We start from the raw sequence: 19,883 nt of genomic DNA on the forward strand, positions 1-19,883 counted from the left end.
CTCAGCCTCCTGAATGCTGGGATTAGAAGTGTGCACCACTAAGCCTGGCTTAAATAAAAATTTTAATGCACATTTACTTTATATCTATATGAAAGGCATGACACCCCAGCCCTATTTTTTATTCTCTGTTTTGGAAGCAGGGTCTAACTTGCAGAGGGCCTCACTAAGCAGCTGAGGCTGGCTGCAAACCTGTGATCATCCTGTGTCAGCCTCCCATGTACTGGGATTACATGCGTGTGCCACCATACTAGGCTTTTATTTTTATTTTGAAACAGTTCTCACTAGGTTGATAATAAAGAGTCTTACTACTTGCGGAGACTGTCCTCAACCTGTAATCCTCCTGTCCCAGTCTCCCAAGTACTGGAAATATAGGTATGTGTCACCAGGCCTGGCTTTACTTTTTATTTAGAAACAGGGTCTCACTAAATTGAGGAGGGCCTTCCTATGTTGCTGAGGCTGGCCTTGAACCTGTGATCCTCCTGTCTCTGCCTCCCATGTACTAGAATTATAGGTAAGAGCCATGGTGCCCAGCTCCTTTATATTTATTTATTTATTTATTTATTTATTTATTTCCCTTTGTGGTACTGGGATGGAACCCAGGGGCATTCTACCTCTGAGCTAAAACCCCAGCCCTAGTTTTTAGTTCTTTTATTTATTTATTTATTTATTTATTTATTATTTATTTTTGTGGTACTGGGGTTCCTGGAAGCTCTTCTACCTCCGGGCTACACTCCCAGACCTATTTTATATTTTTTATTTGGAAACAGGGTCTCTTAAGCCAGTGCAGCTGGCTCCGAACCAGTATGATCCTCCTGTCTCTGCCTCCCAAGCACGGGAATTACAAGCGTGTGCCACCACACCCGGCTAGTTCTTTTATTTATTTTTTATTTTTTATTTTTTATTTTTATTTTTATTTTTTTGGTGGTACTGGGGTTCCTGGAAGCCCGTCTATCTCCGGGCTACACTCCCAGACCTATTTTATTTTTGGAAACAGGGTCTCCTAAGCCAGCGTGGCTGGCTTCGAACCTGCGCGATCCTCCTGTCTCTGTCTCCCAAGCGCGGGGATTACAAGTGTGCGCCACCACGCCCGGCCCTAGTTCTTTTATTTTTGAAACCGGGTCTCACTGAGTTGCAGAGGGCCTCGCTAAGTAGCTGAGGCTGTCCGCGAACTGCAATCCTCCGGTCTCCACCACCCAAATGCTGGGCTTACAAGCATGCGCCACCATGCCCGGTTTATTTTTTATTTTGAAACAGTTTCTCACTAGTTGGTGAGTCTGGTCTCGAACTTGTGATGCTCCTGTCTCTGCCTCCCACTTGGGAATCACAGGTATGAGCCCTTAGCTTTTTTGTTTGTTTTGAAACAGTATCTTGCTAGGTTGCTGAGAGTCCCTGTAAATTTTGAGGCTGTGCTCCTCCTGTCTCAGTCCCCCCCAAGTACTGGGATTACAGGCATGTGCCACCATGCCCAGCTAACCTGGAATTTTTTTTTTTTAAATACTGAGATATAGCCGGGCGTGGTGGTGCACGCTTGTAATTCCAGCATTTGGGAGGCTGAGACCAGAGGATCATGGTTCGTGGACAGCCTCAGCTACATAGTGAGGCCCTCTGCAACTCAGTGAGACCCTGATTCAAAATAAAAGAATAAAAAATAGGGCAGGGAGTGTAGCTCGGAGGTTAAATGCCCCTGGGTTCCAATCCCAGACCCGCAAAAAAAAAAAAAAAAAAAAAAAAAAAAAAATAAAATAAAATAAATAAAATAAAGTACTGAGATATCCAGGTGTGGTGACACAAGTTATAATTTCAGTCCGTGGGAGGCAGGTTCAAGGACAGCCTCAGCAAGTAGTAAGATTTACCAACCTAGGGAGACTCTGTTTCAAAATAAATAAAATAGGGCTGGGAGTAGAGCTCAGAGGTAGAATGCCGCTGGTGCTGGATTCAATCGCCAGTACCACCAAGAAAAGAAAGAAAGAGTCCCATCTTCAGAATTTTGATGTAGAAATTCATAAATTAATGAGAAATCATTAAAAAAATTATACTCTAGCTGGGCATGGTGGTACATGCTTGTAATCCTAGTACTTGGGGGGCTGAGACAGGGGGATTGTGGTTCGTGGCCAGCCTCAGCCACTTAGTGAGGCCCCCCCACAATTTAATGAGACCCTGTCGGAAAAAAAAAAAACATAAAATAGGGCTGAGGGTGTAGCTCAGAGGTTGAATATTCCTGGGTTCAATCCCCAGTCCCACAATAAAATAAAATAAAAATTATACACTAAAAACTAAGTACAAATTCCCAAGAAACACCAGACAGACAAACCATGTTCGAGGTTTGTATTACCTATGGCCTCTACATCTGACCCACATGCTGTGATAACAGCCCCTCTGAAGTTAAAAGACCCAAATTGAGCCAGGCGGGGCGGGATGCGTCTGAAATCACAGTACCTGGGAAACAGAGAAAGGAGAAGCACGGGTTTAACGACGCCTCAGCAACTGAGACCCTCGGCAGCCTAGTGAGGCTGAGTTCCGAACTAAAAGGTACAACAGAGCCGGGGTACACTCAGAGGTGGGACGGCCCTGGGTTCCATCTCTAGCACCGCACGCGAACCACCACATTGCTTTGCCCTGGAACGTCCTCCTGCTGAGAGCGGAAACCGAGCCGCTCACAGCTTAGCTACTTGTGTGTGACTATTTCCTGCCTTTCATCCGCTCTACCCCTCATCTTCTCTAATCAGAGCTGTCTGTGCTCCCCGCCCCTGAAGACAGACTTGAGACGAGAAGGTGTCGCCCCGCTTCCTCCGGGCTCGCTCTGAATACACCTGTTTCTTTCACTAATCTTTGTGTCCCCAGCTTCAGGGGAATGACTTTCATTTCTGCCGACAATGCCCGCTCCTTACATATTTGAGAAGGTAAGCGCACTTTACACGCCAGGGAAACGTGCACACACACACATACACACACGTCTTTTTTTTTTTTTTTTTTTTTTTTGCCGGCACTAGGGATTGAACCCAGGGGCATTCTATCTTCAAGTGACACCCCAGTCTTATATATTTTGAAACAGGGTCTCACTAAGTTGCAAAGGGCCTCACTAAATAGCTGAATCTGTCCTTGAACCCGTGATCCTCCTGTCTCAGCCTCCCAAATGCTGGGATTACAAGCGTGTGCACCACACCTGGCTTGGAGTATGGGTGTGTGTGTGTGTGTGTGTGTGTGTGTGTGTGTGTAAGCCATTTTTTTTTTTTTCAGGTCTGGGGATGGAACCCAGGGGCATTTGACCTCTGAAGTACACACCCCCTGCCCTATTTTTTATTCTTTATTTTGAAACAGGGTCTCTCTAAGTTGTGGAAGGCCTCACTAAGTAGCTGAGGCTGTCCATGAACCGCGATCTTCTGATCTCAGCCTCCCAAATGCTATTATAAACCAAATACTGGGATTACAGTGTGTGCCACCATGGCCAGCCCCCTAGCCATTTTTATTTTGAAACAAGATCTGGCTAAGTAGCTGAGGCTGGCTGCGAACCTTGATCCTCCTTTCTCAGCCTCCCAAGTACTAGGATTACAGAGTGCTCTCCTATGCCTGGCTCTGGAGCTACACTTTATTTTTTACTTTTTATTTTTATTTTTTGGTACTGGGGATGGAACCCAGGGGCATTCTACCTTTGAGCTCCATCCCCAGCCTGATTGTTTATTCTTCATTTTGAAACAGGGTCTTGCTAAGTTGTGGAGGGCCTAAATTGCTGAGACTGGCCACAAACTGCAATCCTCCTGTCTCAGCCTCCCAGGTACTGGGATTAACGCATGTGTCACCATGTCCTCCTGGAGGTATACTTTAACAAAAACCTCCCCAGCGAATTGCAAAGTACAGCCTGGCTGCGAACCATGGCCTGGAGACAGGATGCTCAGAGTCTGCTTCTCATCAGACTCAAAAAGGCAATCTGGTGAAAAATCAGATGTAATCCCTAATACGAGGAAGTTAGGGGGAAATGGATCAGAGGAGGAAATGGGGTGGGAACAGGGGAGGGGCCAAGTGAGTGATGTGTGCGCGTGTGCCTCCTCCAGCGTGCCTCCTCCAGCGTTACGACGTAGGGCTGCGTGCACCAGTAAGAAAGAAAGGCAACCTGCCTCTAATCTCCTTGTCTTTTGGCATTATTACTTGATAATATCATCTTGTTTGTTGCTTTCTTTCCTGGTGCTCTTATGGAGTCTTCTGGGGGTGGAGATGTGGCTGTAGGTATGGGGAAGGTGTTTAGCCCAATAGTTGGATCAATGAGTGGATGAGTGAGTGAGGAGTTAATCACTGAGAGGCGGTTATATCACCATCATCATCATCATCATCATCACCATCACCACCGCCATCATCATCACCACCGCCATCATCATCATCACCACCATCACCAACATCATCATCACCATCACCATCATCATCATCATCACCATCACCATCATCATCACCAACATCATCATCACCATCACCATCATCATCATCACCACCGCCATCATCATCACCACCACCATCATCATCATCATCAACATCATCACCAACATCATCACCACCATCACCATCATCATCATCACCACCACCATCATCATCATCACCACCACCATCACCAACATCATCATCACCATCACCATCATCATCACCACCACCACCATCATCATCATCATCAACATCATCACCAACATCATCACCACCATCACCATCATCATCATCACCACCACCATCATCATCATCACCACCATCACCACCGCCATCATCATCATCATCATCATCACCACCACCATCATCATCACCGCCATCACCATCACCACCGCCATCATCATCATCACCACCATCACCACCGCCATCATCACCATCACCACCATCATCATCACCACCATCACCACCGCCATCATCATCATCACCACCATCATCATCACCAACATCGTCAACATCATCATTTTAAATCCTTGTTTTGCAAATGAGGAAATTGAGATTAGGGAGATGGAGGCCTCTGCTCAGGTTCTTACAGCAGTGGGCTGCTGGGCCAGGGTTCAAACCTGGGTCTAACTCACTTGGAACAAGCCGCTGCCCCGTTCCTCCTGCCCTCCTGGTCAGGGTCTTGGTTTCTGGTCGCTGTGTCTTAGAGTCCCAGAAGCTCTTCATACGGAGTTGCCAAGCACACCAATCTGAAAGGACTGTGCTCACTTGCTAAACAGTGTTCCAAGGAAGCTGGGAGAATTAACCTTTAACTCCCCACACCACCGGCCCCTGGTGTGATGACGTCACGTGTCTGAGGCCGAGAGATGGAGTGTTTAGGAGGAAGTGGCTCATGGGTAGAGGAGACAGGGCAGACACCGGGGTGAAGGATCCTGCTGGAAGGGAGTCTGCTCCTTTTCCAGCAATGCTCCATGGGTGTGCAGCCCCCACCGCCCGGCCCCCACCGCACCACCACCAAGCAGCAGACTCCGTGGGCATCGCTCTCTGAAACCTCCCACAGGAGGTAACGCGGGGCAAGTCCTCTCCCGCCCTGGCCTCGAGTTGCCCTTGTGTGTAATGAAGAGGTTTGTCTCGATGAGAGAAGGGAGAGTTTGTCATAATGAGAATCATTAGGTAAAGCCTGGAACCTTGTTGATAGTGACACACCAATGTCATGTTCTTAGTTTTCATAAAAATACCACGATACCGCAATGTTAACAATGGGAGAAATCGAAAGACAGTTCTGAAATGGTTTCTGCAACTTTTCCATGCATTTAAAATTAATTCAAAAATTAAGTTTTTTGAGGTACTAGGGGTGTTCTACCTCTGAGCTACACCTCCAGCCCTATATTTTCTTCTTTATTTTGAAACAGGATCTCACTAGGTTGCAGAGGGCCTCACTAAGTAGCTCAAGCTGGGTGCGAACCTGTGACCCTCCTGTCTCAGCCTCCCAGGTACTGGGAATTAAGAGTTTATTTAATAAAAGATGCTTAGGTGAGTTTTCAATTTTACTCACGCGTTCATTCATTCAACAATGGCTATCATGTATCAGCCACTAAAATACATCAGTGATGTAAAGTTATGATTCCACCTTTTGTGAAGTTTTACAATCTCTTGTCAATTTGGTAGGGGTATTATTATTATTATTATTATTATTATTATTATTATTTTGGTGGCACTGGGGTTCCTAGAAGCCCTTCTACCTCTGGGCTACACTCCCAGACCTATTTTATTTTTTTATTTGGAAACAGGGTCTCTTAAGCCAGCGCAGCTGGCTTTGAACCTGCGTGATCCTCCTGTCTCTGCCTCCCAAGCGCGGGGATTACAAGTGTGTGCCACCACGCCTGGCTAATATTATTTTTCAATTTCTCTTTTTTTTTGGTCCTGGGGATTGAACTCACGGGTGTTCTACTTCTGAGTTACACCCCAGCCCTACTTTATTTTTTTAATTTTTGAAAGTGGGTCTTACTAGTTGCTGAGACTGGCCTCAAATCTTCAGTCCTCTTGTCTCAGCCTCTCAAGTACTGGGATTACAGGTGTGTGTGCCCTGTTTTTTTTTTTTTTTTTTTTTTGTTATTAAATTAACTTCAAAGCTGGCCGCAGGCTTGTAATCTCAGTACTTGGGAGGCTGAGACAGGAGGATCGCAGGTTCGAAGTCAGGCCTCAGCAACTTAGTGAAGCTCTCAGCAATTTAGCATGACCCTGTTTCCAAATAAAAAATAAAATAGGACTGGAGGTATAGCCCGGAAGTTGAAGGCCCCAGAGTTTCATCCCCAGTACCGCAAAAAAAAAAAAAAAAAAAGTAAGAAAGAAAAGAAAAGCTAACTTCATCTTCAATCAGTGTAGTCACCTAACCAATTCTTGGTTGATGGGTTATATAAGGTCTACCTAACTACCATATATTCGTTTCCTCGGTGGCATAAAATAGGGCCAAACACTGATTCCTAACAGGAGGAGCCCTTAATATCGGTGGGAGGATGGCGTTTTGGTTAGAACTTGCATGTGAAAAAAAACTGGATTCCACGGATGCTAAACGTCCTCGCGGAGAAGGACCAGTTCAGAAACCACTGCCCCGCCCCACACCAAGAGAGGCCACGCCCACAAACACGGAGACCACGCCCCCGCCCAGGACACGCCCTCCACTAGCCCCTCCCCGCGCGGAGCCCTCCCCACGCTAAGCCCCTCCCACATCCACGCGGAGCCCCGCCCCGCCCCGCGCTCAGTTTCGTTTCTCCTAGTAGCTCCGCCCCCTCCCAGGAAGAGCCCCGCCCCTCCCGCTAAGCTCCGGTGTCTTCCGCCTCTCGCTCCGGAAGACGGGGCGGAGCCGGCGCTCTTTCCTACCCCGCCCCTAGCATCCTCCAGTGGGCGGGGCCGGGGAACCTGCGAGGCTCGGCTCCAGAGTTTGCATAGCAATGAGGGCGGGCATTTAAAGGCGCCGCTGCCCCCGAGCCCGGCAGTCGGCTCCGCGTGGGTCCACCCTTCGCCATGCGTCCTCTGCGGCCGACTCCGCTTCTGCTCGTCCTCAGCCTGCTGCTTGTGGGCCCGGCGGCCCCTGCACGCCTCGGCCTCGACCGCGTGAGTGCGTCCTCCTGCAGCTCGGAGCGGGGTGCCGTGGGGGGGGATTCTGGGGTGCGGCCACCCTGCTTCCTGGAGTTGCTTCTCTGCAGCAGAGCGGCCCAAAGCCGCCCACTATGGGACGCGTACAGTGCGGGTGTAGTTCTCTCTCGGAGGGGGCAGGCGCGCTCCCTAGGTACTCGCGGGTCCTCTCCGAGTAGCCTAAAACTGCCCGGAACGGGAAAACTGCCAGCTGCCCCAGGCCCGAGAGAGGCTGGCCCGTCGCCCCGCTCCCAGCCCCCTTCCCGGTCCAGCTGCTAAGGCCCGTGGCCTCCCGCCGTCCACTGCTGGGATTCTACGCGGACTTGCCCAGCTGTGACCCTGATGCTGCTGGTGGGGAGCCGCGGAGCCACCTGCTGGGCGTCCGCTTAGACTTCGCTCACCCCCTGCTGCAGAAGACCCCGGGAAGGAAGCTCTGCCATCCCGAGACCTAAAGAGCCCAGCCGCGTTACCTCTTTCCCTGCCCAACAGTGGCCGAGACCCATCTCTGGCAGCGAAGGCGCAGGGCCGAGGCGACCCTGCTCTTCTGCCACCCGGAGGCCTGTCCCAGGAGGGACAGAGTGGCGGGGAAGGGGCGAGCAGAAGGACTGGCATCACCCCTCCCATCTGTTACGGTCTGTGCCTCCCGGAGCGCTGCTCCGTAAAGAGGGTGAGACGTCTGCATGGTTAGGGCGAGGGCAGAGCTTCCATCGATGCGCTAAAATCGCAAAGTGATGCTGGGGGCTGGGCTTGGTCTCACTTTGCTCAAGGCAGGAAATCTATTTTTTTTTTTTTTTGGTGGTAATGGGGATGGAACCCAGGGGGCCTCTACCTCTGAGCTACACCCCCAGCCCGATTTTATTCTTTTTTTCAAAACAGGGTCTCACTAAGTTGCAAAGGGCCTCACAAGTTGTTGAGACTGGCTGTGAACCCCCAGATCCTCCTGTCCCGGCCTCCCAAGTACTGGCTAGGATTACAAGCATGCACCTCCACGCCCGGCTCAGGAAGTCTTTTTTTGCATGTTGAATGAAGGAGCTAAGGCCCTTGGGTGTCGTTTGCACAGATGTGCATCCGTCAGGTCCCTGGGCGTGGCTAAAGCTTCTCTCTGCTCCAGGGCTGGCCACTGTGATGTAGAGTCCCCGAGGCTCTGAGCATGCCCTGGGTTCCCTCCTATCGCCTTGGCTCTGGGTGCTGTCCCACACTGGAGGCTCTGAGATGGGCAGTTCCGGAGAGGCTCTGGGATGTAGAGGCCCCCGCCTCCCCCAGCCTCTCAGCAGCCCACCAGGGTCACAAGCAAGTGGCACTGCCCACCTTTCCCCTCAGTCACCAGCGTCTCCCTGGCCTCGTGTGATTCAGAGCCCCCTGTGGTCCGGGCGGGCGAAGGCGTGGGGGCACCGATGTTTAACCCCGCAGTCCTGAATCCCAGTTCCTCTTTTGGTTTAACCAGTCTTGTGACTCTGGGCTGTGGTGAGTGTTAGGTGAGAATGGGAAGCTTTGTGTCAAGCACATAGTAGGCGTCTAAAAAACTAATTTTTTTTTTTTTTTGCGGTACTAGGGATGAAACTCAGGGGCATTCTCCCTCTGAGATACCCCCATCCCTATTTTTTATTCTTTATTTTGAAACAGTGTCTCACTGAGTGGCAAAGGCCTTGCTAAGTAGTTGAGGCTGGCCCAAATGCTGAGAAGCTTAAGCCACCATGCCCGCCTCTAAAAGACTATTTTATGTTATTTTATTTTGTGTGGAACTAGGGATTGAACCCAGGGGAGTCTGCTACTGAACTATACCCCCAGCCCTATTTATTTATTTATTTATATATTTATATTTTGTGGTACTGGAGATTGAACATAGGGGCATTCCACCTCTGAGCTACACCCCACCCCCCTTTTATTTTCTGCTTTGAAATAAGGTCTCGCTATCTGACTCTCACTATGTAGCTGAGCCTGTCCTTGAAACTTCGATCCTCTTATCTCAGCCTCTCAAGCACTGGGATTACAGGAATGTGCCATGCACCCAGTTTATTTTTTTAAATTTTGAAACAGGGTATCACTAAGTTGCTGAGGCTGGTAACAACCCTGCAAGCCTGCAGTCCTCCTGTCTTAGGGATTCCTGGTGTGCCACGGTGCCCCGAGCCCTGTGCTTTCCCTGTATACACCCCTTACCCCCACGATAGCCCCGCGAGGGGATATAACTGTGCCCATTGAATAGATGGGGACATCGAGCCTCCAGAGATTCGCTGACCCGGGGCCCCAGCAACGAGAGTGTAGGGGCAGGACTGTAACCCACCTCTGGGATTTGTACCTACTTCTGCCTCCAGCGCTGGGCCTTCTCCCTGGCCATATGTTGCCTTTCCCCGCTGCTCCAGGCTGGGGAGAGCGGTACCTGGCTCTTTAGGACATAGCTGGCAGCCAGCTGGGAGCCAGCAGGGAAACCACCCTGTGATGTCTCCTGCAGAGCTGGGCATGTACTTAGGGGAGACGAGGGCATTCCGAAAGGGCGCTCTGAAACCCCCCTCGGCCTGGGCCTCTCACGCTGCCGTAGACAAGGGCAGAGCTGCCCAGAAGCTAGCCAGGCCTCCTCCCTGCTCCAGCGGCCAGCCTTCGCCCCGGCAGGCCTGCATTTGACAGTGGCCTCCTAAGGGCCTCCCGTCTCAAGTCCTGGCTCTGGGCCAGTGTATTCACAAGCAGAAGTCAGAGCACGGGGCCTGCTTCAGTGGGCTGCCACCGTACTGCGGTCCATCCAGCCTCCCGAGTCGGACCCAAGAAGCCTTGTATTATTTTTGGTGCTGAGGATTAAAGCCAAGGGTATTCTATTATAGCCCTATTTTATTTTTTTCCATACTAGGTATGGAACCCAGGGGCATATTACTTCCCAGCTATACCCCCAGCACTATTTTTTATTCTTTACTTTGAAACAGGGTCTCACTGAGTTGCAGAGGGCCTCACTAAGTAGCTGAGGCTGTCCACGAACCACAATCTTCCTGTCTCAGCCTCCCAAATGCTGGGAATACAAGTGTATGTCACAACACCTGGTTTATGCCCTATTTTATGTTCACTTTCAAACAGGGTCTCATTAAGTTGCTGAGGGCGTCACTAAGTTGCTGGGTCTGGCTGCAAACCTGCGATCTTGTCTCAGCCTCCCAAGTACTGGGATCACAGGGAAATGCCACCATGCTCGGCTCTGTCTCATCCATCCATTCATTTATTTATACTGGGGGTTGAACCCAGGGCATTCTACCTCTGAGCTACACCCTCAGCCCTATTTTATCTGTTTTTTTTTTTTTTTTTTGGTGGTACTTGGGGTGGAACCCAGGGGCTTTTTACCTCGGGGTTATACTCCCAGACCTATTTTTTACTTTATTTGGAAACAGGGTCTCATTAAGTTGCTGAGTCTGGCTTCGAACCTGTGCAATCCTCCTGTCTCAGCCTCCCAAGAACTGGGATAATAGGTGTACACCACCAGGCCTGGCCTGAAGTCCTGTGTTAAATGACCCTCCAGGCATTCGACCTCTGAAATTAATAGGCACCACCACGCCCACCTCTATCCCATTTATGTATGTATGTATGTATGTATGTATGTATACTGGGGCTAGAAGCTAGGAGCTACACTCCCAGTCTTATTTTTTATTCTTTATTTTGAAACAGGTGCTGCTGAGCATTGCTTTCCTACCACCCTATTTATTTTATGTTTTTTTCTACCACTCTATTTATTTATTTATGCTACTGGGGATGGAACAGGGGCATTCTACCTCCGAGCGACATCCTCAGCCCTATTTTTCTTTATTTGGAAACAGGGTCTCATTGAGTTGCGAAGGGTCTCACTAAGTAGCTGAGGCTGGCCACGAACCGAGATCCTCCCATCTCAGCCTCCCAAATGCTGGGATTACAAGCGTGCGCCACCACACCCGGCTCCTACCACCCTCTTTAAAGGAGTTTTGTTGGGCTCAGCATGCCCTCCCGTTCTCCGCTGTAGCCCTCACAGATAGTCTTGGGGATCTTGGTTTACATTAGACTGTAAACTTCGCCCAGCCGGGCAGGAACCATGTGTAGTTGCTTACCACCGTGGGCAAGTCCGCAGCCCAGGGCCTCTACCTGTTGCCCCATAAATATCTGAGGCATGAGGATTCCAGGAAACATTTGCCGGGACTACCCTGTCCTGCCTTTCTGAGTCACGGTGCGACCTGTCATTCCGAGGATTAGAAACCCATTCCAGAAAGCTCAAGCAAAGGAAGTGTAACAGGCATTCAAGAAATTTCGTGGAATAATGCAGGAAGCGGGGGCCGGGATGCCGCCCGGCTGGCATTTAGTGAGCCAGCTCATGCCGTGTGCCCTGCGCGCTGTCATGAGCGTCACGTCATGCGCGCACCCTTGCAACAGCCGGGAGGGAGTCAAGATGCCTGCACGTAGAAGATGTGGAAACGGAGGCTCCACATGGTGAACCGTGGGGCCAACAGAGTGAAGGCGGCTGGGCTAGGATTTCAAGCCAGGGCTCCCTCATTCACCCCTGTGGCACTGTTTATTTTTGTATTGGGGATGGAACCCAGCGGCATTCTACCTCCGAGCTCTAACCCCAGCCCTATTTTACTTTTTATTTAGAAACAAGGTCTTACTAAGTTATGAAGGGCCTCGTTAAATTGCTGAGGCTGGCTTCAACCCGCGATCCTCCTGTCTCAGCCTCTCAAGCACTGGGATCACAAGCGTGCACCGTCCCCTTGCCCCCTCGCTGCTCTTATTGGTAGGGTAGGTGACCGCGTCGGTTCCCTTTTTCAGAGACCAGCAGAGCCCTGAGTTTTAGTCCTTCAAGTCAGCCTGGTCATAGGTCACGGGTCACATGTCCAGGTGCATCAGCTCCAACCCCCGACCTATGACCCAAGAGAGCCCAAGCCCCGTGTCCTAGGATGACACAGCCGCCTGCATCTTTAATTCTAAAATTGGACGAAGAGAATCTGTCGCTCTGTTGTGGGTTACTTACTTCCTCTTCCGACTCCGACTCCTCTTCTTCCTTTTTTCCTCCTCCTCCTCCTCCTCCTCCTCCTCCTCCTCCTCTTCCTCCTCCTCCTCCTCCTCCTCCTCCTCCTCTTCCTCCTCCTCTTCCTCCTCTTCCTCCTCCTCCTCCTCCTCCTCCTCCTCCTCTTCCTTCTCTTTTTTTTGTGATGCCGGGGAGCAAGCCGAGTGTCCTTCCCTGATCCAGCCGGCCACGAGCCTGCTGTCTCCCTCCTCCGAGGCTCTTAGTGGGCGGGGGGCCTGAGTGGTGGGAGAGTTTGGTACTTTAGGGTGTGTTAAAGATCATGGGTCCTGTGGTGATGAGAAGTGACCCCTCCCTTGGAGTTGGACCCTGTGGTGAGAATCAGGAGACCTCCTGGGGGAGCTCGCGGGGGGGCGTGGCGTGAATAAGGGGTGACGGTAAGGAAACACTGGCTGGGATGGGGGAAGTCTGTTCCCTGGGGACTGCTCATCAACCAGAGATGCCCTGGGGATCTTTCCAAGCGTGCGTGTGCGTGCGTGCGTGCGTGCGTGTGTGTGTGTGTGTGTGTGTACGCACGCACATCCCGTCCCCTTGAGGGTGGGTTTCGGATGTTCTTATTTCCCACCATGTTTGATGCGTTGTGCATGGCCTTGAGTTGAGCATGGGTGGTGACTGAACAGGCCCTGGGCGTGGACCGCCAAGGTGACTCCTGGAGCCTGTCCTCCAGAGGGGCCCCAGGACTGGCTGGAGAGGAGCGGGCAGCTGCAGGTGGGAGGTCAGAAAGGCACCTGCCAAAGCCCCATGAGGCTGGTGCTCTATTTTGAAGTTCAAGGTCTGTTATGTTATACTTTTTTTTTTTTTTTGTGGGTCTGGGGATGGAACCCAGGGGCATTCGACCTCTAAGCTACACCCCAGCCCTATTTTTTGTTCTCTATTTTGAAACAGGGTCTCGCTAAGTTGCGGAGGACCTCGCTAAGTAGCTGAGGCTGGCCGGGAACCTGTGATCCTCCTGTCTCAGCCTCCCGAGTACTGGGATTCCAAGCGTGTGTCACCGCGCCCGGCTTCCTCCCAAGTTTAAGATGTAGAGTTGCTGATGAGGCGCAGCCCCACATCGGTGGCCGGGCTGTCGTGCCTGAGTCTCATGTCAATTTCTCTTTCCTCCCCTTTCCCCGCTGCCCGATTGTCCCTAACTCTCGCAGTTCAGTAGCTTTTCCTGGGACAACTGTGACGAAGGCAAGGACCCCGCCGTGATCAAAAGCCTGACGCTGGAACCTGACCCCATCCTCCTCCCTGGGAACCTGACCGTCAGCGCGGAGGTCAGGACCAGCGTGCCCCTCAGCTCTCCGCAGAAGGTGAGCCCGGCTGGGTGCGCGGGGAGGTGGCTTGGGCAGCAACTGGGGCTGTATCAGGAGTTTCAGATCTGGCGGTCCCACAGCCACACAGGATGCAGACACAGAGACTCTTACTCAGGATCGAGGGACTATCCCGAGTTAGCGCCGGCGAGGTCCCCAGGTGTACAGGTGGCTGGTGTCTGGCGCCTGGCATGGGCTGCTCCAGCCTGCTCTGGACATGGTGGCCCACTCTGGTTGGCAGTTGGGAGGTTTTTTTTTTGTGTGTGTGTGTCTGGGGATGGAACCCAGGGGCATCCAACCTCTGAGCTACACCCCCCTGCCCTATTTTTTATTCTTTATTTTGAAACAGGGTCTCACTAAGTTGCTGAGGGCCTCACTAAGTAGCTGAGGCTGTCCACGAACCGCGATTGTCCTGTCTTAGCCTCCTGAATGCTGAGATTACAAGCGTGCGCCACCACACCCAGCATATTTATTTTTTTGAGGTACTGGGGATAGAACCCAGGGGCATTCTACCTCCAAACTGTACCCCCAGCCCTATTTTTAGTTCTTTTTTTTTTTTTTTTTGGTGGTACTGGGGTTCCTGGAAGCCCTTCTACCTCCGGGCTACACTCCCAGACCTATTTTATATTTTTATTTGGAAACAGGGTCTCTTAAGCCACCGCGGCTGGCTTCGAACCTGCGTGATCCTCCTGTCTCCGCCTCCCAAGTGCGTTGATTACAAGCGTGCGCCACCACGCCCGGCTCTATTTTTTATTCTTTATTTTGAAACAGGGTCTCACTAAGTTGCAAAGGGCCTCACTAAGTAGCTGAGGCTGGCCGTGAATCTGTGATCCTCCCTTCTCAGCCTCCCAAGTACTGGGATTATAGGTGTGCACTACATATGCTATTTTGCCCAGGTAAAAAACTCTAAAATTGAGCTGGGCGCGGTGGCACAGACCTAGAATCCCAGCTGTTTGGGAGGCTGAGGCAGGAGGATCTTAAGTTTGAGACTAGCCTGGATGACTTAGCGAGACTTTGTCTCAGAATAAAAATGTAAGATCTGGCGTGGTGGTGCACATTTGTAATCCCAGCATTGGGAGGTTGAGGCAGGAGGATCGCAGGTTTGTGGCCAGCCTCAGCTACTTAGTGAGGCCCTCTGGAACTCAGTGAGACCCTGTTTAAAAAAGAAAATGGGAATGCTCCTGGGTTCCATCCGCAGTCACACGCACACACGCACTGTAGCATGGTCGTACTGTGCCCCTGGGTTCAATTTCCCAGTACTGCAGAGAAAGGGAGGGAGGGACGCGTAAGAACTTGTATGGCAGCTCACGCTTGTGATCCCAGTACTTGGGAGGCTGAGACGGGGGTTGCAGGTTCAAGCTATTTAGGGAGGCTTCAGCTACTTAGTGAGGCCCTCCGCAACTTAGTGAGACCCTGTTTCAAAATAAAGAATAAAAAATAGGACTGGGGTTGTAGTTTGGAGGTAGAATGCCCCTGGGTTCAATTTCCAATACTGAAAAATAAATAAATAAATAATAAAAATAGGGCTGGGGGTGTAGCTCGGAAGTAGAATGCCCCTGGGTTTTATCCTCAGCACCACAAGGAGAAAAAGAAAAAGAAAAAGAAAAAGAAAAAGAAAAGAAATTGTATGTGGTTCAATAGTGAAGGGAAAAAGTCACATTCATTTATTTATTTTGTATTATTATTATTATTATTATTATTATTATTTGTGTGTGTGTGTGTGTGTGTGTGTGTGTGTGTGTGTGCAGGAACTCGGGATGGAACTCAGGGGCATTCTCCCTTCGAGCTACACCTCCAGCCCTATTTTTTAGTCCTTTCTAAGTAAAAACAGGGTCTAAGTTCCAAAGGGCCTTACTAAGTAGTAGCTGAGGCTGTCCGTGAACCGCGATCCTCCGGTCTCTGCCTCCCAAAGGCTGATATGACAAGTGCGCGCCACCGCGCCCGGCACGTTCAATTCCTAATGTCTGCCATGTGTCCCAATCTTGCCATTCTCGGGCAGGACTGTCAGTGAGTCCCCTCTTTGGTTAAATGTTCTGGGATTAAGATGAATCCTGACCTTCCAGGAGGCAGGGCAGTTGGGCTGCTTGCCCTGGAATTTACACCTGCCGCCTTTGTCAATCCCTTTCTCCCCAGGTGGAATTAACCGTGGAGAAGGAGGTGGCCGGGTTGTGGATCAAGATCCCGTGCGTGGAGCAGATGGGCAGCTGCACCTACGAAAACGTCTGCGATGTCCTTGACAATATCGTTCCGCCTGGGCAGCCCTGCCCGGAGCCCCTGCACACCTGGGGCCTCCCCTGTCACTGTCCCTTCAAAGAAGTAAGTGGTGGTGGGGGGGAGCCCGCGGGGCTTTGGAGAAAAGGGTCTTTGCATTCTCCTCCTGCAGATCTGAGTGTCTGTGGATATGTGAGGATTGCTTATCTTGTGTGTGCGTGTGGGAGGGTATCTCAGTTTATCTGTCTGTGAAATGGGGGCTTGAATTTAGATGTGACCTCCAGGGCCCCTTAGCTATAGTTATTCATGCTTTACGGTGCTGTGACAATCTTTCTCTCTCTTTTTATGAATTGGGGATTCAACCCAGGGGCATTCTACCTCTGAGCTACACCCCCAGCCGTCATCATCATCATCATCATCATCATCATCATCATCATTATTATTATTATTATTATTATTATTATTATTATTATTTGCAGCCCTGGGGATGGAACCCAGGAGCATTCTAACTTCGAGTTACACCCTCAGCCGTATTTTTTATTCTTTATTTTGAAACAGGGTCTCACTGAGTTGCAGAGGGCCTCACTAAGTAGCTGAGGCTGTCTGCCAACCGAGATCCTCCGGTCTCAGCCTCCCGAGTGCTGGGATGACAAGCGTGCGCCACTACGCCCAGCTCTTGTTTTGAATGAGTCTTGCTAAGTTGCTGAAGGCCACACTAAGTTGCCGAGGCTGCCTCGAACCTGTGATCCTCCAGTGTCAGCCTCCCAAATACTGGGATTACAAGCGTGCGCCACCGCGGCCGGCTGCTGTGGCGGTCTCTAATCTTGTATGGCTCTGGGAGAAGGAGAGTCGGTCACACCCGCAGGGAACAGAGGTCCCACCCGTCGACTCCCCTGACCTGTGGCCCGTTTCTTTCCCCCAGGGCACCTATTCGATGCCCGAGAGCGACTTCGCCTTGCCTGACCTGGAGTTGCCGGGCTGGCTCAGCTCCGGGTATTACCGCATCCAGAGCGTCCTGAGCAGCGGCGGGAAGCGGCTGGGCTGCGTCAAGCTGTCGGCCTCTCTGAAGGCCAAGTAGCCCGGAGCGGCCCCAGGAGCGGAGCGGGAGGGGCGTGAGGGGGGTCACCCTTCCTCCTCTGACCCCGCCCGCCTTCAAGCCCCTGCCTCGACAGTTCCAATGGTCACTGAAAATCCATTATGTTTTAGGCTGGGGCAGGCGCCCCGGGAAGCCCAGGACCTCCGGGGCGGCCATGGGTCTCCCCTCCCCACACCTATGACTTCCTAAGCACTTTTTAAAAAAACTTCTAAAACAGTCCAGAAACCTGTTTGGGGACCTCGAGTCCAGGGTAACCCAGCCGTGCCCTCCTGAAGTCCCCTCTTGACTTTCTGCTTCTCTTTGGTCACCGACTTGCAAGCACAGAGCCAGTGTTAACATTTCTGTCCTCCTCCTAACCCCTCCTGCAGTCGAGGGTTCTGGAGTGGTTGAGCTTAGCCGGCTCCTTTTTTAACTTCCAGATTCATTTCCTGCCCTTTTCTGGGTTTGCCTCATCAACACTGGGCCCAGGGTGGGGGGATCGCGGGCCGGCAGGGTGTGGGGTGAGGGTCTCTTGCAGGTTTTTTGCAAGCTCAGGTGCTGGTGGGGCCAAGCAAGAAATAGTAGACACGTGTTGCTTCCCGGGCAACTTTCACTCTTCCATATTTGATAAAGAAAATAAATACATACAACGGAAGCTGGGCACGGTGCTGCACGCGTGGGATCCTAGTCCTTAGGAGGCTAAGACAGGAGGTTAGCAGGTTAGAGGACAGCGTGTGGGACTTAGGGAGACCGTGTTTTAAAATAGAAAATAAAAAGGAGCGGGAGTGGGATATAGCTTAGGAGAGAATGCTCCATCCCCAGCTCCCCGCCCCCCAAAAATACATATGATGGATATAATAAGTATTGCTTGGCTGCCCAAGGTCGAGATAGAATTGAAATGGTCGGTCCAGTCTGTACGGCCAGCTTGTGCTGTATGACAGTGACGTGGGCCAGTATTGCCAGAGAGTCACTTTTTTTTCCTCCCTAGAAAGGCCAAGAAATACACATTTTTATATGAAATCTTGTCATTTTTGAATATCGGCAGCTAATTGTTTTTTACACGCTGTGCAGAGTGAAGGGGCCAAAATTGCTTTTTATACACTGCAGACCATAGGGGCCACGTGGACCTATCCACGGACATCTGGCCCGTGGGTGGCCGGTTGCCACCTCTGGCCCAAGAATCCAAGGCGGTGCCGGGCACCATTTCCCCCACCCGGGGCCAGCTCCTCGGCGCCTGGCGCCCTGCCGCGCTGGAGGAGGTCTGGGTGGCCTCTCAGAGCTGCGGGCTGCCAGGATCTGCAGCTTCAGGGCAGAGGGGCCAATGCTGAAGAGCCGGTGCCCCAGCAGCTGCTTTGCGGCCCAACTAAGAAAGGGTAGTTCCACCCACCATGGCAGGCCGCCTGCGTTTGCCCACCGCCCGGTTGTGCTGTAACAGCTTTCAGGACTATGGACCGCCCCACATTCTGGTTATCTGGAGCCTGGGCTGGCAATAAACCTCTTTAACTTGCTGAGAGTTCCTCCTTTGTCTTGCCTCCGTTTGGTGGGTCCCGTCCAGGGTTTGCAGACGTTGTTTGGGGGTTTATCACAATAGTGCCGGGGGGCGGGGGCAGCTCTCGTGGTCACTCTGCTCGTCTCCTGAGCTCTGGTTATCTCTGCTTCATTCTGTCCGCCACCTAGCATTCTAATTGTTTTTCTTTTATTTTTGTGCTATTGAGGATTGAACCTAGAGGCATTCTACCTCTGAGCCCTATTTTTATTTCTTATTTTGGTGGTACTGGGGTTCCTGGAAACCCTTCTACCTCCGGGTTACACTCCCAGACCTATTTTTATATATTTTTATTTGGAAACAGGGTCTCTTACGCCAGCGAGGCTGGCTTCGAACCTGCGCGATCCTCCTGTCTCCGCCTCCCAAGCGCGGGGATGACGAGCGTGCCCACCGCGCCCGGCCAGAGTGGATTTTAATAGCGGAGCTCAGAAGCAGGCGTGGCGGCGCACGCTTGTATTCCTAGTACTTGGAAGGTTGAGACAGAAGGAGGCCAAGTTCGAAGACCGCTTCAGAAACTTACTGAGCCTCTCAGCAACTTCGTGAGAATTTGTTTCAAAATAAATAATAAACTAGGGCTGGGGGTGTAGTTCCGCAGTCATCCCCCAGCACCACGGGGTGGGGGGGCTTGTCCAACTGGAAAGCCATTTGGAAAATGTTGGAATTAGGCCCATACTTACATGGTATGCAAGAGTGAACTCCCAAATTGAACCAGGCTCTAAATGTATGGAAACGAAGTCATATAAATGCCAGAAGAAAACATGGCTGAAAAATCCATCGGCAATAAAAAGTTGGTAAATGTAGCTGGGTGTGGGGGCAGCTGACACAGGAGGATCGCAGGTTCACGGCCAGCCCCAGCAACTTAGTGAGGTCCTCCACCAACTTAGTAAGACCATATTTTCAAGTAAGAAATAAGATTGGGCTAGGGGTGTAGCTCAGAGGTAGAATGCCCCTGGATTCAATCCCCAATTCCACACACACACACACACAGTCTGTAAAGTTTGACTCTGTACAGAGAAAAATGCTTGGCAAAAAGCTAGGTATGGTGGTGCACTTTTATAATCTCAGTACTTGGGAGGCTGAGACAGGAGGCTTGCAGGTTCAAAACCAGCCTCAGAGGCCGGGTGTGGTGGTGCACGCGTGTAATCCCCGTGCTTGGGAGGCAGAGACAGGAGGATCGCGCAGGTTCAGAGCCAGCTA

The 19,883-nt window shown here is 51.2% G+C and overlaps 1 protein-coding gene across 1 annotated transcript; it reads left to right on the top strand.

The window, feature by feature from the left end:
• Positions 1-7,431: 7,431 nt before the first annotated feature.
• GM2A (ganglioside GM2 activator) lies at positions 7,432-17,143 on the top strand (the record flags this gene model as incomplete). The annotated part of the gene is made up of 6 exons (XM_080699365.1): positions 7,432-7,521; positions 7,722-7,893; positions 7,956-8,209; positions 13,702-13,854; positions 15,988-16,170; positions 16,988-17,143. 6 exons carry the CDS (start codon positions 7,432-7,434, stop codon positions 17,141-17,143), a joined length of 1,008 nt encoding a protein of 335 aa, XP_080555491.1.
• Between the last annotated feature and the right edge of the window lie 2,740 nt (positions 17,144-19,883).

Source organism: Muscardinus avellanarius, assembly GCF_963383645.1.
Source record: "Muscardinus avellanarius genome assembly, chromosome: 7".
Classification (NCBI taxonomy): Eukaryota; Metazoa; Chordata; class Mammalia; order Rodentia; family Gliridae; genus Muscardinus; species Muscardinus avellanarius.